The sequence below is a fragment of the Leopardus geoffroyi genome, chromosome B4 (genome assembly GCF_018350155.1).
Source record: "Leopardus geoffroyi isolate Oge1 chromosome B4, O.geoffroyi_Oge1_pat1.0, whole genome shotgun sequence".
NCBI lineage: Eukaryota > Metazoa > Chordata > Mammalia > Carnivora > Felidae > Leopardus > Leopardus geoffroyi.
In genome coordinates, this window is record NC_059341.1 from 126,989,946 (window position 1) to 127,017,087 (window position 27,142).

General features: G+C 36.7%; 1 protein-coding gene across 9 annotated transcripts in view; it reads left to right on the plus strand.

The window, feature by feature from the left end:
- The window catches only part of RIC8B (RIC8 guanine nucleotide exchange factor B), a 106,669-nt gene that overhangs the window by 37,443 nt on the left and 42,084 nt on the right, over positions 1-27,142 (plus strand). For all 9 annotated transcript variants that reach the window (XR_006709276.1, XR_006709278.1, XR_006709279.1 and 6 more), the window contains exons 3-6: positions 3,751-4,359; positions 14,885-14,979; positions 25,993-26,221; positions 26,968-27,063. Coding sequence is in view for 4 of the 9 variants with exons in the window: in XM_045465602.1 (XP_045321558.1) it covers positions 3,751-4,359; positions 14,885-14,979; positions 25,993-26,221; positions 26,968-27,063 (1,029 nt within the window). In the remaining 5 variants the exon portion in view is untranslated. The remainder of the gene's footprint in view (positions 1-3,750; positions 4,360-14,884; positions 14,980-25,992; positions 26,222-26,967; positions 27,064-27,142) is intronic.

Genomic DNA, 27,142 nt, shown 5'->3' on the forward strand with positions numbered 1-27,142 from the left:
TATTTTGAGAGAGAGAGCATGAGTGGGGAAGGGTGGAGAGAGAGAGGGAGACACAAAATCGGAAGCAGGCTCCAGGCTCTGAGCTGTCAGCACAGAGCCCGACATGGGGCTCTAACTCACAGGCTGAGAGATCATGACCTGAGCCAAAGTCAGATGCTTAACCAACTGAGCCATCCATGTGCCCCCAAAGCAAAATTTTTCTGATTCATCCAAATATACCTGATTTATTAATTTGGTCTTCATAATATTCTCTGAATAGAAATGATTATATTGAGTACAGCAATAGGTATGTTTATAAAATATCACTTTTGTTGTATTTTGGGTAGGTCTTTGATTTTATTTTTTGAATTATAGTAAAAAAAAAAAAAAAAAGGCAGAGAAGAAAGAGTCATGATCCAAAAAAGTGGCTTGATTTTCAAGATACATTATGATTATAATAAAAAGCCACCTAACAGTCATTACGTGAGGCATGTCTATAATGAGAAATGGCATATTTAAGAACAAGTATAACCAAAAACTGTGCTTTAAAATTAGAACTCTTGTCTTTGGTTGCCAGTTGATCTCCAGGAAACCTGTAAATGAAGTCGTTTTTTGTTTTTTTTTTTAATGTTTGTCTATTTTTGAAAGAGCATGAACGGGAGAGGGGCAAGGAGAGAGGGTGACAGGGGATTCGAAGAGGGCTCTGCTGACTGCAGAGAGCCTGATGCAGGGCTCAGATTCACAAACCATGAGATCATGAGCTGAGCTGAAGTCAGACTGGCTCAGTCAGACTGACTGAGCTACTCAGGTGCCCCAGAAGTAGTTTTTAACTATAAATTTTGTAGGCTTTCTAATTTCTTTCATGTAGCCTTTTTATGTCCCAGTGTTTTAGTCCATTTGGTCTATAGCCTTGTCTCTTCCTATTTGTATTCATACTTTGTTCTTTTTCTTTCTTGAGTCTGAAGGTAGAGCAAGAAAGGAATCATATTGTCTATAGATTTGGGGGGGATTTTTTTGTTGCTGTTGTTACTTTTGGTTTAGAAAGTTAGGAGGTAAAGATGTCTATTTTACTAGATACGTAGAACTCCAAATTCACATATATAATGTTTTATAATACCTTATTTATTACGTGTTTCTTAAACAGGAATGTAGGTGAGTTCTCTCTTGAATAAAGTTATGTGGGTGCAAAGATTATCTGACTTCACCCCCAGAAGAATTGGTTTTGTTTTGTTTTTTTTGTTTTGTTTTTTATCTTGGATATGAAAGATCAGAAATTAGAGAAAAATTGCCTTGTTTTTTGTATTTTTATAATGGGCACATTACACTTATCCCCACTGCCCAAACTTATGTTCATTTTTAAAACAAAATGCTTTGGGGCGCCTGGATGTCTCAGTCCATTGGCTAAGCATCTGACTCTTGGTTTCGGCTCAGATCATGATCTCACGGTTCATAAATTTGAGCCCTACATCAGGCTCTGTGCTATCAGCACAGGGATTGGGATTCTTTCTCTCCCTCTCTCTCTGCCCCTCCCCTGCTCGCTCACTCTCTCAAAATAAATAAATAAACTTCAAAAAAAATTTTTAAGTGCTTTAATGATGATAGTAAGACATTAAATGAAAGTCCTTTCTAGTCATCAGGGATGGCAGGTAGAATTGACATTATTATCAAATTTTTTTCAGCTTGTCAAGTTAATTTCCTTCCCACCTCCATCTAGAGAAAATAGTACAGTTGACCCTTGAACAACGTGGGGGTTATGGGCGCCAACCCCCTGCACAGTCAAAAAAAATTCTGTGTATATGGGGCACCTGGGTGGCTCAGTTGGTGAAGCATCCGAACTCAGTTCGGGGTCATGATCTCACGGCTTGTGGGTTTGAGCCCCACGTCGGACTTTGTGCTGACAGCTCAGAGCCTAGAGCCTGCTTTGGATTCTGTGTCTCCCTCTCTCTCTGCCCCTTCCTGTTTGTGTTCTGTCTTTCAAAAATAAATAAATGTTAAAAAAAAACTTTTTTTTTTAATTCTGTGTATAATTTCTGACTCTCCAGAAATTTAACTTACTAAGAGCCTACTGTTGACCAGAAGCCTTACAAATAACATCAACACTGGGGCGCCTGGGTGGCGCAGTCGGTTAAGCGTCCGACTTCAGCCAGGTCACGATCTCGCGGTCCGTGAGTTCGAGCCCCGCGTCGGGCTCTGGGCTGATGGCTCAGAGCCTGGAGCCTGTTTCTGATTCTGTGTCTCCCTCTCTCTCTGCCCCTCCCCCATTCATGCTCTGTCTCTCTCTGTCCCAAAAATAAATAAACGTTGAAAAAAAAAAATTTTTAAAAAAATAAAAAAAAAAAAATAAAAAAAAAAAAAACAAATAACATCAACAGTCGATTAATGCATATTTTGTATGTTATATATTATTGGATTTATACTTTTACAATAAAGTAAGCCAGAGAAAAGTGTTAAAATCACAAGGAAGAGAAAATACATTTATAGTACTATACTGTATTTATTGAAAAAGATCCATGTATAAGTGGACCTGTGCAGTTCAGATCCATGTTGTTCAAGGGTCAACTGTACATTTAAAGTTGACATTGCCATAGCTGTACTACTAGGATGTACCTGAGAAGGTACACACAGCTTGGGATTCCTGCCAAGATCATAATGCTTGACCCATGAATAGCCTCTTTTTAAAGAGTTAAGTCTGATGCTAGGTTAATACAAACTTTGTAAAATCTTACATCAGTCCTAGTTGGTGCTGTTGTTTTTAGAAAATGCAACAGGTACAGAAATGGTCAGTAGTAAAATAGTTATACCTACTTGTTCCACATATAAGACATGAGCTTGAGAGACCCAGACCTGCAGTTTATGGAGAAGAAAGCTAGACATTGAATTTTGAGAGATGAACAGTGGTTCTTAAATTTAGCAATGACAGGAATAATTATTTTTCAAAAAATGCAAGATAGATAATATGTACTTTGGGTCCATCAGCTATGATTCAGACTAATTGCCTTCTATCCTGGTATTATATGTAGTCTGATGTTAAAAATCTGTTGAGAACAAAGCTATATAAAACTTGACCGATTCACTCTGGCCCTGTACAACTAATTCAGTCTCTCTAGCCTTCAATTTCCATATCTGTAAGTGAAAGAAGTGCAGCAAATATAAGGTCTCTTTCTTTTTTTTTTTTTTTTTTTTAATTTTTTTTTGAATGTTTATTTTTGAGAGAGGGAGAGAGAGACAGAGACAGAGCACAAGTGGGGGAGGGACAGAGAGAGAAGGAGACACAGAATCCGAAGCAGGCTCCAGGCTCTGAGCCGTCAGCACAGAGCCCAATGCGGGGCTCGAACTCACCAGCCGTTGAGATCATGACCTGAGCCGAAGCCACCCAGGCGCCCCTAAGGTCTCTTTCACTTCTAACATTCTGTGACTTAAAAAATTAAAAATCGAGGCGCCTGGTGGCTTAGTCGGTTGAGCGTCCGACTTCGGCTCAGGTCATGATCTTGTGGTCTGTGAGTTCGAGCCCCGCGTCAGGCTCTGTGCTGACGGCTCAGAGCCTGGAGCCTGCTTCGGATTCTGTGTCTCCTTCTCTCTCTGCCCCTCCCCCACTTGTGCTCTGTCTCTCTGTCTCTCAAAAATAAATAAATGTAAAAAAAAAATGTTTTTTAAAGTAAAAATCTTTTCTAGCCAGAACCTGACTGCTATTACATACATTGGTAGAGAAGTATTCTGTTTTAAATCATTTAAGCCAAATAATGACTTTTCATACTCATTCTTGTTTTTCAGAAACTCTGTGAAGGTATATTTAAAGTCCTTGTAAAGGACATCCCAACAACATGTCAAGTGTCTTGCCTGGAAGTTCTCCGCATTCTCTCCAGAGACAAAAAGGTTTTAGTTCCTGTAACAACCAAGGAAAATATGCAGATACTGCTGCGACTAGCCAAGCTAAATGAGTCGGATGATTCTTTGGAGAAGGTGTCCGAGTTCCCAGTTATTGTGGAGTCATTAAAATGTCTGTGTAACATAGTGTTCAACAGTCAGATGGCACAGCAGCTCAGCCTGGAACTTAACCTTGCTGCAAAGCTCTGTCACCTCCTGAGAAAGTGCAAGGACCGAAAGTTTATCAGTGACATTAAATGCTTTGACTTGCGCTTGCTCTTCCTCCTGTCACTTTTGCACACCGACATCAGGTCACAATTGCGCTATGAGCTTCAGGGACTAGCGCTGCTAACCCAGATCTTGGAAAGTGCCTTTAGCATCAAGTGGACCGATGAGTATGAATCGGCCATAGACCGTAATGGACCTCCTCTCTCACCTCAGGAGACAGACTGTGCCATCGAGGCCCTCAAAGCTCTCTTCAATGTGACAGTAGACAGTTGGAAGGCACATAAAGAGGTAAGGTTGAGAAGAATATTCTTATCTACCTATTATTTAATTGGTCCAGGGCATCCCTAGAGCTGCCTGTAAGGTTTTAGTTGACATTTGTGTAACACTTACTAGAAAAATAGGATGAAGATGAAAAAACAAATATTTTATATGTTTTTTATAGATTTAAAAAAATTTAATTCCAATATAGTTAATATGGATTATTATTTTGTAAGATGCCAAATATAGTTCCTTTTCTGAGTTGTACCATCACATGTCTTTTTTTTTTTTTAATGCCTTTTTGAGGAATAAGGTTTAAATGATAATATTTGAAGGGAAATAAAACAATGTGGTTCATAAAGTTACAGGCATTTATGATGACTGCCATCTTAAAGAAAAGATAAGATGGGGCGCCTGGGTGGCGCAGTCGGTTAAGCGTCCGACTTCAGCCAGGTCACGATCTCGCGGTCCGTGAGTTCGAGCCCTGCGTCAGGCTCTGGGCTGATGGCTCAGAGCCTGGAGCCTGTTTCCGATTCTGTGTCTCCCTCTCTCTCTGCCCCTCCCCCGTTCATGCTCTGTCTCTCTCTGTCCCAAAAATAAATAAACGTTGAAAAAAAAAAAATTAAAAAAAAAAAAAGAAAAGATAAGATAATCAGGCCAGTTAAAACTGATCAATCAGAATTGATGTCTGCTCAGTAGAGTAAAAGATGCTGTATCACCTATCATCCCAGTCTCCTAGAGTGTTATAGTATTAGATAACTATCAGAAATGTAGGACTACAGCTAGATATCCAGGCTGGTACACAGTCCTAGAAAACAAATGTAATTACACTAATGTGTGAGAAAGATTTTTTTCTAGACTAAGATCCTTTTCTGTGGCTTGGACCATACAACAGCCCAAAAGTGAGGCAGATTTGATAGTTTATATCTAAGTACCCACGAGAACAATATGCTAAACAAGAAAGTTAGTTTAAGGAAGAAGACAATTGTAAATGAAATAGACAAACTTTTTTCCTTGCTTCTAGAATCTCAACATTTCACATTTACCCTATTTAACCTTAAATAATGAGTGAAATTGAGCCCCTGCTTTAAAAAGAAAGAAAAGAAAAGAAGAAAGAAATGCAGTATGTTGGTGCCAGAGCAAATTATCTTTTCTGACAATTGACTTTAGGACCTAGGGCTAACATTTTGCTGTGTCCATTTGAAACAGTTCTCACCATGAATACCGATCTGTTTTTGCCAGCAACCTACTTTGAGAAGATTATCTCAGTGCAGTGCTATAGTGGGAGAATGCAGGCATCTGAGTTTTAAAGTGCAAATAGGTCTATATTTTGAAACCAAATATTTGAAGATCAGTCCTAACAGCTGTTTTAGATGACTGTAGTATGGTCAGTTTTTCCTGAGACTTGGCAGGAAAACATGTGGAAAGCCCACATGCTCCATTTATGCTTTGAAACCAAATATTTGGAAGTATTTAAAATATTATGTCTCTATGCTTATTTGGTACCTTCTATGGTTATTTTTCTTACACTGTTTGTTTTGGTGTTTTTAAGTTCTCCATTTAGTTGCAAGAGCTCTTCTGAGACTGTTGGTTTTTCATTGTTGGGAGGCCCTGTTATTTAAATTGTGCCCAAAATAGTAGTTCACACTGTTCAGATTCCCAACAAAAGGGTGTATAAGTCAATGACTGCTTATCAGTATATGTATGGAATGACATGTAACATGTATCAGTAAATTGAGATTAGCCCTCATGAGTGTGCTTAGTTAGAAGCAATAGTGGGGCTGGAAGAAGCCTTAGAAGATTTTGAAGCAGCAAATACTCATTCTGTGGCATAGAAAGTTTTTTTTCCGAAAGATACATGAGACAGGATCAGTAGTCCTGAAGCAGGCTTCTCAGCAGATGAAGGGCTTCTTGTGAGTTGTGGTTCAGTAGATGAAGCCGTTATACAATGTGCCCAGTTAATGTTAGTCTGGGCTATTACTGAAGTTATCAGAAATTTAAACAGTAGTGAAAGTAGGATCTTGCCAACCCATTTAGGCAGGAGTGTGGGAAAGGTTATTTTTAAACCAGTTGAATCTCTGTGGGTCTCCAAATTCAAATTTTAGCAAACATTTAGTCAATCATTCAGTTAGTCAATAAATATTTATGGCCAATTACAGGGTATCATGCTGGCATGTGTAATATGTTGGCAAATAATAGACCTAGTCTCTGCCTTCAGTTTTGTTGGTGAGACAGGTAGTAAGTAAACAAATATATAATTCAAATTGTGTTAAGTGCTAGGAGAGAAACAGTGCGTTCATGATTGAAAATACTTAGCACAGAGAAGACCATGAAGGTGTCTCCTGAGATAGGAAGGACTGAGAATGATAAAGCTGTTTGAAGATTGGGGAGATGGATGTTTCCTTGAAATCAGAACATAGAGTACCTTTTAGGGAGGTACCCACAACTTAGCATAAAGAAAGTCTATAATAAAGTTGCAGAGAAACTTGCCAATAAGAGTCCATTTACTTAGATTTTTTTTAAAGTTTATTTATTTATTTTGAGAGATATGTGGGGGAGGGGCAGAGAGAGAGGGAGAGAGAATCCCAAGCAGACTCTGCACTGTCAGCACAGAGCCTGACACGAGGCTTGATCTGTGAGGTCGTGACCTGAGCCGAGATCAAGAGTTGGACACTTAACCGACTGAGCAACCCAGGTGCCCCCATTTACTTGCATTTTAATAATTCCTTGATTGTCAGATGCATGGCATCTTTCTCCAATTGAGCAAGCACCTAAAGAATTGTTAGTACTTTAAATACCAACTGAAATAAAGGGATAATAAAAACTTACTTCTTACAGAAGAATCCAATTTTAAAATACAGTGTTAAAAATAACTAATATTATTTTCTTTTAATCAAAATGCATGCTCATTGTAGTAGATCTAGAGGAAAATTGCATATGAGCAATAAGTACAAATCACCTATAAGCTTACCACTCAAAGATAAGCACTGTTTGTGTTTTAACGTATATCTTTCTAACTATTCTTCATTGTAGAATATATAAATATAAACATGTATAAATTTTTTTTACAAAAATGCAGTAATTTTATAATCTTTTTTTCCTCAGTAAATGTTCTTGAAGAGTAGGAGTTTTCAAAATGTTCCCTGAAGCCATAAAGTTCCTAGGGGTAGCCTCTGGTGATGAGTGGACAGTGTTCCAGGTTCCCCACCCTCACTTTCAAAAGAGTATCTTTGATTGTTGCTGTTGTTTTTTTCTATTTAAATTTAGGTTGAAGGGCACCTGGGTGGCACAGTTGGTTGAGCACTCAGGTCATGATCCCAGGGTTGTGAGATCAAGCCCCGTGCTCAGTGTGGAGCCTGCTTAGGATTCTCTCTCTCTCTCTTTCTCTCTTTCTCCCTCTCTCTCTCTCTCTCTCTCCCTCCCTCTGCTCCTCTTCCCCACTCGTGCTGTCTCTCTCTGTCTCTAAATAAAATGAAAAAAATTAAAAACAATTTTTTAAAATAAATTTAGGTTATAACTAGATATTATTTGGGGATAAAAAGAGTTCTGCAACGGGGCGCCTGGGTGGCTCAGTAAGTTGGGCGGCCGACTTCGGCTCAGGTCATGATCTCGCGGTCCGTGAGTTCGAGCCCCGCGTCGGGCTCTGTGCTGACAGCTCAGAGCCTGGAGCCTGTTTCAGATTCTGTGTCTCCCTCTCTCTGACCCTCACCCGTTCATGCTCTGTCTCTCTCTGTCTCAAAAATAAATAAAACGTTAAAAAAAAAGAAAAAAAAAGAGTTCTGCAACCAAAAAATAATGTACCAGTTTATTTTCCTGTTAAAGATTGATAAATCCTTATGAAGGAATACCCTTCATAAGTAATTTTGTATTTAATAGGTATATTTATACTTGAGTATTCCTTCATAAGGATTTATCAACCTTTAACAAATTCCCTATGTGTAGGCATTTAGATTGCAGTTGTTTACTATTGTAAATAGTAACACGGTGAATTTTCTTATTGTAAAATTTTGTAGATAAATTCCTAAAATTGTTGGGTCAAAGGATTTTTTTTTTAAAGCCCTAAGGGTTGTTAATATGTATTGTCAAATTGACCTTCAGAAGATTAGTGCTAGTTAATACCTTTCCAAACCCTGGGGATTGCACCTTTAAAGATCTTTATGACCACAGCTCAACCGTTAGAGAAAATACAGATGTTTGGTTTTGGTTTTAACTGTTTTAGTAGGTATTTCTATCACTGTTCACTTACAATTCACTAAAAACAGAAGATTAATGACTAGGTTTTTCTTGAGGTTTAGCAGATTAGTGCCATTTGTTCATTTTAGGTTCATGTGTTAAATTCCTGCCTGCCTGCCTGCTGATACCATCAGGAATCTGAAGATTCCTTTCTATTCAGTAGTTGGCCTTATTTCCACACGGTGTCCATCTGTCTTCCTCACTTCCTTCCTCTTTCCCTCCCTTTCTCATTCTCTCCCTTTCCTAAAGACAGTATGTTTAAGAGGTCAAAAGACTCCTTTAGCAGGACCTGAAGTCAGTTCTAGAAAAGTTAAATGAAATGGTCTTGTCTTCCTCCTGCTTTAACACTTTTGCTAAATCTCTTTGTTGGAGGAAAGCATGTTATTCTGGAAATCCCTTACTTAGCACACTTTCCCTCTGCACTGCTTCCCAGGTCATCAGTACAATGTAATGAGAAAACATAAGGACCAACAAACATGTTAGAGCCAGACACCCAAGTGCAAGCAGGGAAGTAGTACCACTATCTGTGTAGTCAAAGGATGTATTAGAGTGACAGAAAACAGTGAATGTCCATAGAAGTTAATTGGGAATGTCACACTGTCATAGAAGAGCTTAGTTCCATGATTATTTAAGAGACTTTAAAGGAAATATGGGAAAAGGACATAATATTAATTTAAAAAGCTTCAAGCTGTGTCATGTTTGCTTGTTTGTTTGTTTGTTTGTTTGTTTTGGGTTTTTTTTTTTTTTTTTGCTGAATCATTTTTGAGTAGACATTGAGTGCCCAGTATGTGCCAAATTCTATGTTGGGTATACAAGATGCAAGATGAAGAAATCATCACTGCCTTCAAAGAACTAAAAGATTAACAGGAAAATCAGACACATAAACACAGATAAATATACGACTGTTTGTTACATACTATTCTTCTCTATATTTTCTATATGTTTAAAAACAGGAAAGAATCACCTCAGTAATGCAGAGATGTTTCAAATGCCATATGTTCTAGATCTTTGAGGGTATGTCTGACCTCCCTGGGATAGTCTTTCTGCTAGCAACATACCCAGTACAGAGTAGACGTTCAGCAAATTTTTGTTTAATGAAAAATAAAATGTGATATACAGAAATACATAGGAGAAAAAGCCCAAAGTTAGCAGGGAGGGAGGAAAAATATATGGTACCTTTTAAATTTTCAAAGCTTTTAGAAAATTCTCTAGGAGCCTAAAACATTTAATAACATTATTTACAACAGTAATTTCTAGCCTTTTTAGAGTTAACACTATCTATTTTATAACATTTATATCTCCTCTTGCAAATTAATTCAAAAAAGCATTGATTATTTTATGCCCATCACCATGTTAGATGCAAAAGATGCAGAGGTAAAATACATAATCTTTACCTGTAAAGAGATAGAGATTTTTAAATATACACAGTTTAGTAGGACAAATAACCATGGTAGAGGTAAGCAAAAGGAATAGGGTAAAACATAGGGTAAAATGCTACCTGAGATACAGCTGTATTTCTAGGTAAGCATGCATACATTTGTATGTGTGCATGTGTGCATGTGTGTATGTGTGTGTCTGTGTCTGAGTGTCTGTTTCACTTTTTATAGGATTGAAATTAAATTTTCACAGGACAGGTTTCCTAAACCTTCTTGAAGAAATTAGAACTATCCTGGGGTAACAATACCAGATCAGGACTGGTTGGTGAGCAGTATTCTCCCTTCAGACTTTCTCAGGCATTGTTTACATCAGTTGACACTTTGAATGAAAAGATGTGAGGAAACTGACACCTTTACCAAATAAAAGTGAGATCTTCCACAGGTTGCACAGAAGGAAAAAGCAACAGGACCGTAGTAGAATCTGTAATTAAGAAGTGAAGCCTGTATAGAGATCCCAAAGAATTTTCTGAGTTTTTATCTACCTTTTAATTGAGTGTTGTTATCTCATTTTGATTTCCACTATCACAACAAGCCTATTTGCTTTCTCTCTCTTCCTCCTCCCTTTGTCCTTGGTGACTTTTTTCTTCTCAATCTTTGGAGATAATGTGATTTCAGAGGAGAGAATATTGATGTCTTAAAGATACCAAAATTAAGATGAAGCAAGTAAATTATAGTTATATAAACTGTATTTGTATAATGTTTTATAAAGAACAGTTATATTTAATCTTTCCAGCATCCTTGTGATACAGCAGCATTAACTACATTTAACACATGGAGACACGAAAGATCAGAGTGTTTAAATTACTTACGGAAAGTCACATAGCAGACTAATAGTATAGTATCCATTCTAACCTTTGTTAAATAAGACTTCTTAATGATAACGCTCATTTAACCAATATTTATTGAGACATAGACTAATGGAATAGAATAAAGAGTCTCAAAATAAACCTACACATATTTAGTCAACTGGTTTATGATACAGGCAACACTGAAGTGCAGTGGGGGAAAAGTGGGCTTTTTAATAAGTTGCCCTGGATCAATTGAAAGGCTGTATGGAAGAAAAACGAATTTATTTTATTTTATTTTTAATGTTTATTTATTTTTGAGAGAGACAGAGCATGAGTGGGGGAGGGGCAGAGAGAGAGGGAGACAGAATCTGAAGCAGGCTCCAGACTCTGCGCTGTCAGCACAGAGCCTAATGCGGGGCTTGAACTCACAGACTGTGAGATTATGACCTGAGCTGAAGTCGGACGCTTAACTGACTGTGCCACCCAGGCATCCGGAAAAACAAATTTAAGTCCCTACCTTATACCATACATAGAACATTAATTTGAGATGGATAAGGACCTTAATATTAAAAAAGGTAAAATAATAAAGCTTTTAGAAGAAAACAGATTATATTCATGACTTTATCCTAAACAAGTCAAACATTTCTTAAGTAGCAAAGATTTCTAAAATAGGACAAAATAAAAACCAAATCTTAAAGCAAAAGTTGACAAATTGGTCTTCATTAAAATGAACTCATCAAGAGAAGAAAGTAAAAAAAGCAGGCCACCAAATGGGAGAAGATATTTGCAACACATCTATAAATAAAGGATTGTATCCCAAATACATTAAAATCCATATAAATCCATACAAATAAAGTCAGTCAACCCAGTAGGAAAATAGTCAAAAGGCTTGAACAGGCACTTCACAAAAGAGCTATCCAAATGACCAGTAGTTACATGAAAACTCCTTAGTTATCAGGGAAATGCATAATAAAACTATGAGACCACTGCACACCCACAAGAATGACTGAATTTTAAAAGACTGACAATACCAAGTGTTGACACAACTGTAGAACAACTAGTGAGAGTATAAATTGGTATAAACACTTTGAAACACTATTTGGCAGTATATTCTGAAGTTTGACATATGTATATGACCTGTGATGCAGCAAATGAAATGTAAGAAAGTATATTCACAGCAGTACTCTTCAATGTAGTCCCAAACTAGAAACAATCCAAGTGCCCATCAAGAGTAGGATGGATAAGTAAATTGTGATATATTCATTGTATTTAGCAGTGCTTTCTTAACCAAATTGGTGAAGGATCAGATTTTTTGCCCTTGCTTTCAGAATGAAATTCTTGTATAGTGCAGTATTACACACAATGTCAAACTGGAAAAGTTCCTAAATGCTCACACCTTCTGCACTCATGACACTGCAGATCAGTGGCAAACAGGGTGCGGACCAGCAGTGATCCACAGACTACATCTCAAATATTACTGCTCTCAAGTGATGAAAATGAACATACTGCACCTAAATACACATGACAACCTGAATGAATCTCACAACCATACACAAAGGGTCTATATTTTATGATATCATTCAAGTAAAATTCAGTGAAAACAAAAAATCACTAACCTGCAATGTTAGACATTCAGATTACCCTTGAGGATCAGGAGATTGTCATTTGAAGAGGCCAATTCTGGAGTTCTTAATCTTAGTGTTGGATCATTTTTGTGCTGGTTATATGGATGTGCTCATTTTATGAAAATTTATCTGGCTGCCCACTTATGACTGGAACTTTTTTTTGTTTTACTTACCATTTACATTAAAAATTATTGAACATCTACTAAACACATGCACTCTAAACTTGTAAAGGTAATAGAGTACTGGAGAAAACAATGGATATTGCCAGTATGTAAATAAATGTGGCATTACAAATTAATGATTTTATGAAAGGAATCATAACAAGATACAGCGATAGAAAATAATGAAAGAAGAAACCTACTTAGATATGGTCTAAGTACGTCTTTTCTAATGAAATGGTCTTTCTAATGGTCTTTTCTAATGAAATATTTTAGCTGAGACCTGGAATATGAAAAGGAATCAGTGATGCTGAGATTGGAAACAACAATCCAGGGGTTTGACAGTTGTTTTGAGTAGAGAAAGGGAATTTAGTGGATTTATAGTAAAAGAGGACATTGAGGATATAGGTACAACTTGGGAATTGGCGTTATAAAAGTTGGGACAGGAGGAAATGGGATGAAAAGAAGTAGGATTTTGGTTTACAGTTGCAAATAGAAAGACCACAATGGATAGTTTTGCAAGAGGCTTGTCAACATCAGCATGAGAAGAAATGATTGTGATATCTAGAATAAAGGAAAATCTTGTTTGAAAGGAAGTGCATTCCTAGTTAATTTTCAAAACCGAGGAAAATATGATCTTATTAAGAATTAAGAAATGGAAGAATTTTACATGTGTTTCCTGTGCTTCATGTAATTTGGGGTAAGCAAAAGTGTATTTACATATTAGAGAATTTTGATCCAGGCATTTGAAAATGGACAGTGAATGGGACAGCGTTCGTTTCAACCCTACCAGTCCTAGTGTCTCTGACATTCTACCGACCCCCCTCGCCTTTTCTCTATTCCTTCCCCAACACATGATTATTTTACTATCACTCATTTCAGCTCTATCAGTCTTACTTACCTTTTGTTTCCTTCTTCCCTCATCCTTTCCACTCACCTTCAAATGTTTCATTCCAAGTACTAAGCACTTCCATGTGTATCATCCTCTTTAATCCTTTTATAACCCTACCAGTCTCATATTTGTGGAGATATGTGTGGGGAAACTTCGGCTCAGAGAATCTGTATGACTTGTCTAAGGTCACAGCCTAGACTCCAGACTCCAAGTGAAGTGCTTTTTTACCATTATGCTACTGAGGCCTTCATCTCTTCCAAATGAACATATGATGGTGTTAGGCTTAAAATACTGTCATCTGCATTATGAGTAATGCAGTTGTGCTCTATTGTTTGTTAGATCTTATAGGAGACATCATCTCAGAGGGCTGAGTTATATATATGAATATATGTATAATATTTGAGTATATTTCACTTTATATAGACTTGAGATTATATGTAAAACTGAAGTTTTTAGATTTAAAACATTTTTAATAAAGTTTTTAAAATTTTAAATAGTTTTTGAAGTAATCGGAGACTTCCTGAAGTATAGCATATGCAGGATCTCTATTATAATTATCATTTATTTTACATGTCTTCTTAGTTACTAAAAATCTGGAAGCAGAGAGATATGACCTTGATGCAGGTAATTAAAGAAATTATAATGGCCCAAAATCTCAAGAAGAGGCCCAAAATCTCTAAAAGAAGAGGAGGTAAACTAAGTGATTATTCAAAACTTAGCTTATTTCCTACTGCTTGCCTTCTTCCCTCTGACTCTCTCTGTGTCTTTAATAACAGTGAGTAAACATTGGAAAAATAGGAGATTAAACTCAGATCACTTGTTTTTCATCACTTGCTGGTAATTCTGGGGGAACTAGCAAGATTTGGGGGAACTAGGAGATTAAGAAGACTCATTAATGAAGTTGACAGATTATACCTTTTAATTTATTGCTTTTGAAATAAGAAATTAGGCAGTTAAGTATGTACAGCCCACTGTTAAAATATCTGATAGCATTACATCTGTTTGAACTTTTATAACCACTAGTAAACTCTAACAGTATACTATCAAAAGAATCTATAGACTTTCTGAAAATGGAAAAGATCCTCAGGTGAATTGAGTCTTAAGGTAAAAGAGAGTAGGAAATGCATGGCTGTTGATCATGTCTCTCTTTGCCTGACATGCCATAAAGGGAGTGGCTAGGTCAGCATCTTCTGGTTTTCAGCCACTTCTGGAGGTGGCTGTTCATATAAGACAGTAACTATTAACTTAGTATTGAGAATTTTGTCTACAGTGTCCTGACTTCTATTATTTATGGTATAAGAATGACTGTTTAGGGGGACAAATGGTCCATAAGATGGCTCCCAGGGATGTAGGAATACACCAGACTCCTTCACTAAGGCATTCAATCCCCAATTTTTCCTCTTGTCTTTTTTATTTGCTGTAGAGTGATTCTCATCAGTTCCGTGTCATGGCAGCTGTCCTTCGCCATTGTTTACTAATCGTAGGTCCAACTGAAGACAAAACAGAAGAGCTGCACAGGTAGGTAACTTCTGTGTTGATATCTCAGTAAAGGACATCATCAATTCTCGATGTTTTTATGCTTCTAATTTTAGTTGTTATGAGCATAGGAAAGTGAAAATATTCTAGTGAATCAAGTAACCGGTAAGTCAGAAATCACTACCATGCCCTGATGACAAATTTTCATTCTGTCCCCTTTGGAGACAGTTTGGCATTTGTTGCATTCAACAATAAAACCCAAAACAACAGTAATAATAGCACAGTTCAATAGTTATTGAATAATGGGGCGCCTGTGTGGCTCAGTCGGTTAAGTGCCCGTCTTCAGCTCAGCTCATGATCTCACGGTTCATGAGTTCAAGCCCCATGTCGGGCTCTGTGCTGACAGCTTGGAGCCTGGAGCCTGCTTCAGATTCTGTGTCTCCCTCCTACCTCTGCCCCTTCCTTGTTCACGCTCGCTCTCTCTCTCTCTCTCTCTCACAAAAAAATAAACATTAAAAAATTTTTAAGTTATTGAATACTATATGTGATATTATGCTAAGTGCTTTATAAAGATTAACTTCTTTTAATCAGCACACCAGCCTTATCAAGTGGGTACTATTTTTCCCTTTCAATAGATGATGAAATTGGGGCATAGAAAGATTAAGCAATTTCTCTGCGATCACACAGCTCTATTAAGTGACAGAGCTTGTATTTGAACCCTGCTTTTAATTAACTACACTCAAACTAATGTTTCCACTAATTTCATTGTAAGAGTATTTACCAAAAAGTGTATCTTAAGCAATATGGATTAATTAAATTTTAAAAACCTATTATAAGAATTGGGTCATAGTCTCAAGTATTAATATATAAAAAATAGTTCAAGTTTTGTGTCTTGCCTGTTGGAGCTATTAATGGACAGCTACTAAAATGTATCATTCTCTGAGAACTGAGTTAATACATTTTTCTCCTTCTTTTACTTTCTATTCTAGATCAGATTTGTATTAACAACACTTACAATTTTAACATAAGACTGCTTAGGATGCTTTATTCTTTAAGAATATAAATGGCATTTTAAACAACTCAAATAAATTCAAATCTGCAAACAAATAACTTTGGCGTTAACTCTCTTTTACAAATAAACTTAAAATTGGGTTCTTCATAGCTTTTGAGCATTTACAGTATTCTTTTTTCCAAAATATGGCTTAAGTAAAACTTAATAGAAACACAACCAGAGTGTAAAAATGAAACGTAACCTTGTTATTTTTTAATCAAATTCATATTATTTTAGTTATGATCAGCAATTTATTATTTGATATTATGCTGAGTTTGTTGGTAGGTTATCTTTATGTACCCCACCCTGCAAACCTCAAAAGATTATTTTCTTCCCAGTTAAAAAGTGTGATTTTTTTCCTTCAGCTAGAGATCAAAAGTTCCTTTAATTTTTTTGAGTCAGTGCCTTTAAAAAATAATCAGATTAGGGCACCTGGGTGGCTCAGTCGGTTGAGCATCCAACTTCGGCTTAGGTCATGATCTCACGGTTTGTGGGTTCAAGTCCCGCGTCAGGCTGTGTGCTGACAGCTTGGAGCCTGGAGCCTGCTTTGGATTCTGTCTCCCTCTCTTTCTGCCCCTCCCCCACTCACACTCTGTCTCTCTCTCTCTCTCTCTCTCTCTCAAAAATAAAATAAAAACATTAAAAAAATAATCAGATTAAGTGCAAAAATCATAACCACTAAAAAGATTTTATTAAGCGTTTTTGACTTACTCTAATTTTTTTCATAATCAAGAGACACTGTAGATACTAAAACCTAAAAAAAATGGATTTATAGAAAGCCCAGGAGTAAATTGGTAGCTTTTTTTTTTTTTGAAATCACATATTATAAGTTAAATGGTATTCATACAAGAATGTGAAGAGAGGGGTGCCTGGGTGGCACAGTCAGTTTAGTGGCTGACTCTGATTTCAGCTGAGGTCATGATCTCACATTTCATAAGAATGAGCCCTGCGTAGGGCTCTGTGGTGACAGCAAGGGGCCTGCTTAGGATTCTCTCTCTCCCTCTCTCTCTCTGCCCCTTCCTCTCTGTCTCACTCTCAAAATAAATAAACTTAAAGGGAAAAGAATGTGAGGAGAAAGTGGGGAATTGTTACACTAGTTACAAAAACATTGCCAAAGATTTCTCTGATAAATTTAATATATTTTTTAAAATGTTTATTTATTTGTTTTTAGATGTGAGAGCACACATGTGCGTAAGTGGGGGAGGGGCAGAGAAAGAGGAGGAGAGAGAGAATCCCAAGCAGGCTCCACGCTGGCGACACAGAGACTAACTCGGGGCTCCATCCCATGACCATGTGATCAAGAGTTGGACGTTTAACTGACTGAGCCACCCAACTGCCCCTGATAAATTTAATATTTTAACACAGCACCCAGTATTTGTCAAAAGAGAGCAAGAAGAGAAGTTTTAAAAATCAGATTTTTAAAAAAGTAATTAGATTTCTTTATTTTCCTAATGATATTATTTGCTTTAAATATTTATTCTTAAAGAAATTTTAAAGATACTTTTCTTTAAATTTGATTTTATCTTAAAAGTTGCTTTGATAAATTTCTATTAGGTACACTGTAAATAAGAAGGGATATCCCTAGAGCCACAAACAGGATATAGGAGTTTCTCAGAGGCTTTCCCAGGAGATTGAGGTTGTGGCTGACTTGACAGTTTATCTGGAAAGGCCCTGCATGTCCCTTTAATCAGAATTAAAGTGATTAGTATCATTGGAGAATAATGACTCTAGGCTAAGCCATTTAAATACAGAGAAAATTGCTTTAACCTCAAAGAGCTATTTTAGGAAACTGACTAGAATTGTAATACCTACTAAATTCTGCTTATTTGTAGTGGCCATGAAAATCGTGTGTGTGTTTAAGGCAAAGTTAAAACAAAAAAATCAGAATGTTTTTCAAAGTAATATTTTGTTTCAGTTTTTAAGTTATTTTCTAAGTTTGTTTTTTTCTTTTTGACACTTCGATTTAAGGACAAATATGATGAAATAGGTAAACCTGAATAGTATGTGATTATGCATTATCATCAAACTCAAAGAGTTGTAGTAATGATTCAATAAGAAATTAATAAAGAGCTATTGTCCCTGGCACTGAGGAAGCACTTGGCAGGTGGGAAGGCTGCCACTGCCACTTCTGTAACTATTATTGTAATAAGCATACTGGCTTTTAGAACCAATATTTAGTTCCAGATCTCTTCCAACTTTTAAAAGTTGGTTTTTGATTTTGATATTTTGTTTAGGAACTTATTTCTGTGTATATCCTGTGATCATGTAGAGAAATCTATTTTCCAATCATCTAAGCTTTTCTATCATACATACGTGTCATGAGCCTACTAGGCTCCTCCAGGAAACAAGTGAGTAAAAAAATACCTTGGCAACAGCTTTTTCTGATGTGCTGTCTCTGTAAGACAGTGCCCTTTTTTTCCCCACCCCCAGAGCAATGAAGAGGACAGGGACATTGAGATAAAATGAGTTAGCTCACACGGACAGCTGACCTTAACCTTTATTTCCACTAATCAGCGTGTGAGATAGCTTTAAAAATCTATTTATTCTATTTCATTTCCTCTTGTCTATACTTAAAGTAACAAGTAAATTGTTGGTTTGAGCCATCTTTTTTGCTACTTTAAAGAACACATCCTAATTCTGTTCTTCTCTGCTATCTTCCTGAACGTATTTTCAGCCCTCTTGTCCATAATCAGCAAGCTTATACATAAACAGCCAAAAACAGTTGCATGTGGATGTGGTTGTGGTTTCATTTTATTTTAGAAGGGGGAAGATGGGGCTGGCCTAAATGCTGGATAGTTGAGGAGAGGGAAGGACCAGATCTGATTTAATTTCATTTAACCTCTCCGTCTAATTTCTTTCAGTTAGCACGCTGGCATCTACAAAATGCTTTCTCTCTCTCTCTTTTTTTTTGAACCCAAAGAGCTGGTGTGTTTTTTATTTTTTTTTTTCAATTTATTGTTATGTTATTTTATTGGTGTGAAATATACTATCAGTTCTACTTGTACATTTCAAACAAGCAGTTAAACTTTGATCTGTTACTTGTTTTGTTTTTTTTTATAAATATGAAATTTATTGTCAAATTGGTTTCCATACAACACCCAGTGCTCATCCCAAAAGGTGCCCTCCTCAATACCCATCACCCACCCACCCCTCCCTCCCACCCCCCATCAACCCTCAGTTTGTTATCAGTTTTTAAGAGTCTCTTATGCTTTGGCTCCCTCCCTCTGTAATCTCTTTTTTTTTTTTTTCTTCCCCTCCCCCATGAACTTCTGTTAAGTTTCTCAGGATCCACATAAGAGTGAAAACATATGGTATCTGTCTTTCTCTGTATGACTTATTTCACTTAGCATAACACTCTCCAGTTCCATCCACGTTGCTACAAAAGGCCATATTTCATTCTTTCTCATTGCCATGTAGTATTCCATGGTGTGTCTTTTAAAAGTAGTGATTACCTCCCTGCCTTTTTTGTTTCTTTGTTTATTTTAAAGTTTATTTATTTATTATGAGAGAGAATGAGCATGAGTGAGGGAGGGGCGGAGAGAGGGAGAGGGAGAATCTCAAGCAGGCTGCACACTGTCAGCACAGAGCCCAACGTGGGACTTGATCTCATGAACAATGAGATGATGACCTGAGTTGAAATCAAGTCAGATGCTTAACTGACTGAGCCACCCAGGTGCCCCATGTTGTTGTTTCTTTGTTTAGACCAATTTATTTTATCTCACATATTGAAGTACCTAATGATATCTTATTACAATGCTAAGCATATGCCTTTTTTCCAGCTTTATTGAGCTATAATTGACATATAACATTGCTGAAGGTGCACAGTGGTGTTGCTTTGATACACTTACATTACAAAATGATTACCACCACAGCATTAGCTAGGCATAATGCCTTACCCGTGGCTGACTTTCAATAAATGTTTGAAAACTGAGGGGAGAGAAGATGGGGGAATGGGTAAAATAGGTGAAGGAGATTAAGAGCTACAGACTTCCGGTTATAAAATAAGTAAGTCACAGTGATGAAAAGTACAACATAGGGAATATAGTCAATAATATTTTAATAATGTTGTTTAGTGACAGGTGCTAACTACACTTATCCTGGTGAGCACTGAGTAACAGAATTGTTGAATCACTGTTGTATACCTGAAACTAATGTAACATTGTATTTCAATTATACTTCAATAAAGATTGTTTTTAGAAGTTTGAAAATTGGATTTCATTTTGGCTTATATTTTTTAACTGAGCCCTTACTATATGATAGGCACTATGTTGAACTCCTGGACAACAAAGATGAATACAGTACAATCTGTGTTCTCCAGGGCTTCACCAACTAGGGGTAAAACAGACATGTAAGTAAATAAGTGCAGTTATTTTGATGAGTGCTGCATCAGACACGAGCAAGCTTATGTAGGAATGCAGAAAACAAGAGAGTTTACTTTGGAGAGATCAGGGAAAAGGGGGTCTTATTTTATTTTATTTTTTGTTATTAAACCTCCTAGCTCTTTAACTTCTTACTGTGAATAACACTTATGTAGGTGAACAGATATTTTCTGAACTATCACCGAGCACCATGCTAGGTGCTTGAAGATCTCCACAGTGCATACTCGGGAGGAACATAGAGTCTAAATGAGGTGACAAGACATAAATATTAGGAAAAGTTAAATAACAATTCAAGACCATAATAGAAGAGCTATCACAAGATTTTGAGTAGTATTCCAGTGAATTAATTATCCAAATAATAACTGCTAATAGAGTTTAAAGACAAGCTCACTGTGGTCTAGCATGATGAAGAAAGTCTTTCTTACTTATACTGTACCTATTCTCCATCCTCATCCAGACCTCTGGTCTCTTGGTTATTCCTTTTTCTTCTACCTATAAGCCCCCAGAGGCTTACTTTCTTCTCTTTCTATTCTGAAGCATTGGTTCATCATTTCAACCTGTCTGTACACCTTCATTTTCATGTCCTGCCAGTCTTGAAGCACCCAACCCCAGATCTGTCAGACCACCCACTTCTCCACTTCTAAACTCGGGCTGCTCCGTCTTGTGGGACAGTTTTACTAACCCAACAGATTGGTCCGTCCTGTCTACTGCATGCAAGAGTTGTTTCTTGAAAAGCAAATCTCTGTTTAGAATCCCCTCAGGGTTCCCCTCTGTCTTTATGTTTCAGAGCAAACTTCTATTGTTATTTTGCATTTATTAATGATCTGTAGCCTTATCAGGGAAATCTGTTTCCCTGGCTTCTGCACCTTCCTCTTTGCCAGAATAACTCCGGTTTAAGGTCACCAGTAACCCATCTGGCCATAACATGCATCTCATGGCAATCCCCTTTATGACACTCCTACCCCACTCCATGCACACATACATGTACTTTTCTGGTTTCATTGCCTATTAAGGCCCCTCCTTTAGAGGCATTATCCTTTGCTTTATACTGTATACTTAGCACCTAGCATAGTAGGCATAGTAAATATTTGTTGAGAATGAAGGGAAGTTTGAGCTAGTCTTAAAGAATGAGAACATTCTAGGCAAGAGAAAACATGGTCAAATACAGAAATGAGTATGTCTCTATGGCACATTTAGAGAACAGTGACTAGGTTGCTGTGTGTTAAAAAGATATGCTTTGCGGAGAGCAGCATACAGGGGTCTTTCCATCCATATCTTATCCAATGTTTTCTTGACACTTCTCACCCGCTGCTACTCCAGTCTTCTCTTGCTCTTTACAGCAAAACTCCTCCAGTCGTGGACTCTCTGGTTCCTCTACTGTTCTTTCTTGAATTTGGTCAACTCATGCTTTAGTTCCACTCCTCAACTGGAATGGCTCTTAGTGACTTCTGTGGTGCTAATCCAATGGACATTTGTCATTTGTCATCTTGCTTGTTTGTCCACATCATTTGACAGGGTGGTTGCTCCAATCTTGCTTATATACTTTCTTCCAGGACACCAAACTATCTTGGTTTTCCCCCTACCTCACTAATTGTAACTTCCTCAACTCAGCCTCAGACAACAGAGTGGCCCAGGTTCAGCCCTCAAAGTCTTTCAGTCCACACTCATTCCCTCACTGATCTGATCCCATCTTTTATCTTTAAACATCATCCACATGCTAAAACTCCTCACTTTCTATCTCTAATCCAGATCTCCCTCCATGGACTCCAGACTCTTATAGCTAACTTCCTATCAACATCTCCACTTGGAAGTCGAATAGATAACCCAAACTTAACATATCCAAAATTAAACTCTTAATGTTCCCCTAAAAAGCTGCTTCTCCTGCAGCACTTCCCATTTCAGTTTATGGCAACTCTAGCTTTCCACTTGCTAAGGCTAGAACCTTGAATTCTTACAGTTCACAATTCACAAGAAATGCCCTTTAAAATGTATCCAGATGTAGCCACTTCATTGTTATCATCATGTTCAGTCATCTAAATTATTATAGTAACATCCTGATTCTTCTCACCTTTGATGTCCTACCATCTGTTCTCAATGCAATAGTCAGAGTGACCCTTTTAAGATAAATTAGAGTATATCACCATGCAAAACCCTATAGTGGTTCCTTTTTCACTCCAGAATAAAGTTATAATAGCCTGCAAGACCTATCTGGCCTCCTATACCTATCTGATCTCCTGTCCTACTCCTTTTCCTTTACATCGTAGTTCAGCGAAACCATCCTTCTTACAGTTCTTCAGTCATGCTGCTGCATGACTTGGGGCCTTTGCTCTTGCTTTTCTTTCTGAAATGCTCTGTCCCCACATAGTTACATGGCTCACTTCCTCACTTCCTTTAAGTCTTTGCTTAAATGACACCATTTTAGTGAGGACTACCCTAACCACTCTATTCAAAATTATAACCTACATTTGTCTATCTTACCCTCCTGGTCCCCCCCCCACCCCCCTACCCCAGGCCACTTATGAGCTTCTATGTGCCTTCTATGCATTCATCTTACTTGTTTTGTTTACTTTTTACTGACAGTTTTCTCCATGCTGGAAAATAAGCTCCATTAAGACATGGATTTGTCTTTTTCTTCATAAAACAATGCCTGACACAAGTAATTAATAATTACTGAATTGAGCTAGAGTAAAGGTAGGAATTTACATCTGAAAGTCTTTTGGAGATCTTAAGTTTCATTTAAGTAAATTCTGTAGCCATGAAGAAAAGATATGTGAGCCCCAAGTATAAAGAAGATACGTTTGAACCAGGAAAGATTTGTTAATGGTTGTAGGTCTGCATGTACCGTTATCATGCTTCTTGTTGTCATTTGGTATTAAATTATGTTTAGTCCAGTGATTGATACAGGACTGGATTTTAGATTGCCTTCCCACTCTCACAACTAACAAGGCTTTAATCAGGGCATTAAGGAGCTCTAAATAGGCTTTGCTTTTGAATCTGCATATCAGGAGGGGGCTGGGAGCATGAGTGGGAGGATGTCATGTCCCAGTGATTAATGATCTCTAGGAAGCTGAAAAGGGGAGAGTAATATACACAGTATTTCTACCCCCTGGAGTAGGAATGCAAACACCATTGTGCAGATCTGTGCATAGTCACTGACTTCCTGGTAGCTGGAGAATTTCATACACTCTTCTACCACAAATAAAACTGTCAGAGAAGTGACAGAGCTCAAAAAGCTGGCCTTCCTTACTTAAAAAGAATAGCTCAAACACAGTGAGCCAGAAAATTAATTTTGTAGTTGTTTGGAAACCCAGTTGTTTAATAAGAAATGAGAAAATGAGAACTTTTCTTGAAAAGCCTAAAAGCTCCAAATATTTGTTGAATCAAACTCAGCATTTGGTTTCTTAAATTTACTGGATTCCTGGAAACTACTTATTTTAAATGAATTTAAAAGAAAACATTCCTTTGTAATGAAATGCACTGTCTTAAACTTTTCAGTGTGTTCTCTATGGTAGATTTAGAAAATCATCCTATCAATGGACTCCTGTGCCTGTTGCCCTATGTGTCGAAAAAAAATCCTAACATTTCACAATACTTATATGGTTTTAAGAAAGTAATTCTATGGTAGAGTTCTTTTGTTTGTTTTCATCCCCAGTGAATCTGTGATATTTAATAACAGTTTCCAAATGCTTAAGTCAGAAGGGAAACATTTTTAACTCAAGATAAGGAACTACAGATGTTTGCAAAGACTTTTAAATGAAAGTTTGTGGGAAAAGCATTGTATTTCAACCAATTGTGATCATTTACAAATAATCAAAATGAGGGCCTTTATTTAACAGTAGCAGTAGTAATCACAGAAGCAGTGACAGATTTTTAATGGGGACTTCCAAGTAACTTGTATTTTACCAAGAACCATTCATTGGTAGGACTTGTTATTTTTGTTCTTGGTTCAGATTTTTTTGATACCGTTTACATCACTACTCATTGTTCTATATTGTCTAATTTTTAAACTTTGATTTTTTAAATATTTTTTCCGTAATATAAAAAAAAAGGAAGGAAATACTCATTCTTGGGGAAATGAGAGCCACACTTCAGAGTAAGGAAAGAAAAAATTTTATATTTTATTTCTGTTTTGTTGGTGTTTACTTTGTTTATTTTTGAGGGTGTCACTATAATCTAAATTAAAATGAACTACTGTGGTCTAAATTAAGGCAGCATCAGATAGAATCAGCCCTGAGTTTGGTTTCCAAGTGGTTAGACTTTTCAGTTGCATTTGCAAGAGTTTATTTTTAGTCAGGATGTGGTTATTTTTAGATCTGTTTCTCTGTCACTAGGAAATGTAATGCCTGTCTTTCCATTGTTGTTTATCAGGAAGTTCTAAGGCACAGGCTTATAATATCCAGTTAGCAGAGAACACTGCCTCTCCTTTTAGATGAAAGAATATGAAATAATCCTTGAAGGAAAATCTGTTAATTGAGAACATGTCTAATTTTTTAAATTATTAGTGTCACTTTAATCTCTTACACGCTGAGCAACAGAACAAGATTTTTAGGGAACATCAAAAACACAAGGTTTGGGTTCCCCCTACTGGTATGCATCCCAGGTGCATGTGTTCCTTAGTGAAAAGGCCTAGGGGATTAGAGATTTGAAATGGCTATGTGGACCTCTTTTAAAGAGATCTGGTGATGAGAAAAGGAGAAAAAAAACACCGTTACCTATTTTCTGATAATGTCTTTTAAAAAAATTAGATGATATATATGCTAACTAAGTTGGATGTAAATTAAAAAAAAAATAAATAAACTGAAAAAAATTACAAATAAAAAATAAATAATGAAAACCTCTAAAACTATTTTAAAAATTAGATGATCCAAAAATTGTATTTTTTTTTTTTTTAATTTTTTTTTTTTTTTTTTCAACGTTTATTTATTTTTGGGACAGAGAGAGACAGAGCATGAACGGGGGAGGGGCAGAGAGAGAGGGAGACACAGAATCGGAAACAGGCTCCAGGCTCTGAGCCATCAGCCCAGAGCCCGACGCGGGGCTCGAACTCACGGACCGCGAGATCGTGACCTGGCTGAAGTCGGACGCTTAACCGACTGCGCCACCCAGGCGCCCCAAAAATTGTATTTTTTACATCTAGAAATAACAAAACTTAATCCCATAATATTTGGTTTTTTAATGTTGTTGCCTCTGTGATAAGCTGCTTATATACAGCTTCTCAAATGCTTTATGTTGTAATCTAAGGAATAATAAAACACCAGTGGCTCCACAAAAGGATTTAAAACCCCAAGGAAAAAAAAAGCTAGCATTGTGTCATAATAAAATTAAAGAGATGGTGTTAAAGCTCACTAATTGCTATTTTAGCATTTCAGAAAGTGACAGGACATCATGTGATTGTGTGTGTCCATTTAACATCTGTTCTTTCTAATTTCTCATATGTGTATTTAAAACTGTTCTCTTTATTTTCTGTCTCTTAGTCAGTAAATGCCAAGTAATATTAAAGGCTTGTTTTGAAATAGAAAAATTTTAATTGACTCCTAAAAGTCATTTCTGAACTTCTTATTATGTTTGCATCTTAAAGGACTATTCAATGAAATTAAAATATTGTATTTTTAAATTGCTTTTCAGCAATGCAGTCAACCTTTTAAGCAATGTTCCGGTCTCTTGTTTGGATGTTCTCATTTGTCCATTAACCCATGAAGAAACAGCCCAAGAGGCAACGACTCTAGATGAACTGCCCAATGATAAAACAGCTGAGAAAGAAACTGTTTTGAAAAACAATACCATGGTATACAATGGTATGAATATGGAAGCCATTCATGTTTTACTCAATTTTATGGAGAAGAGAATAGACAAGGTAAGGCTGATAAAATGGAGGCCTTGGGAAGATGTTTCTAAAGAATGTAAATGTGCCATATATACAGACATCACAGGACATGATTTTTAAATTTAATCTTTTTTTTTTATAGCTGACATACTGCATAATTATGCCCTGGAAATCATTTTATTACAATATACGATTAATTACTAAAACAAGTCAATTTACTTGTTTAAAGAAAAAAATTTGTTAATGCAACACCAAAACTGTGACTAGTACCTGCAAGTGAAGGAAAAATTAATGACTTTTCCATGTAGGTATTTTTTAAGACCTAGAAGTAAAAATTATCTGCCCACAAAACCTGAAGATAAATACTTTCCATAATACCTAAAAGCTATCTTTAAAAAAAATCAAGTTTTCATTAGTTGTGAGCTGCTTATTTTCTCTTGTCTGTCATTTGCTTTGTCTGGTAGCTATACTAAAAGGCAGCAGGGTAGTATGGGTAGGTTGTCAAAACCTTTGCCTTATTTAAGCCCATTGGTTGAGCCAGTGAGGACCCCACAAAATGTAGGAAAATCCAGGGAGGATAAAAATGGGCATTAATAAAAATGAAGATAACTGGTAGAATGAAAACATGGTTAGGAAAATAATTTCTTAAATAGTTTGTAAAGCTTTGGTAACATAAAATGTCTCCCCCACCAAAAAAGGAGTATTAATATACTCAGTTATATAGAGGAAAGTAATACTGTTAGAAACTAATGTAGTATGTCTGGTTTTCTTTATAGGGAAGCAGCTATAGAGAAGGTCTAACTCCGGTTCTCAGCTTATTAACAGAATGTTCCCGAGCCCATCGAAACATCAGAAAATATCTCAAAGATCAGGTAACTGCTTAATGCATATTACATCTCATGGTTAATCTTCTTATATGCAGTTTCTAAAAATAGAATTAATGAGTTGCAT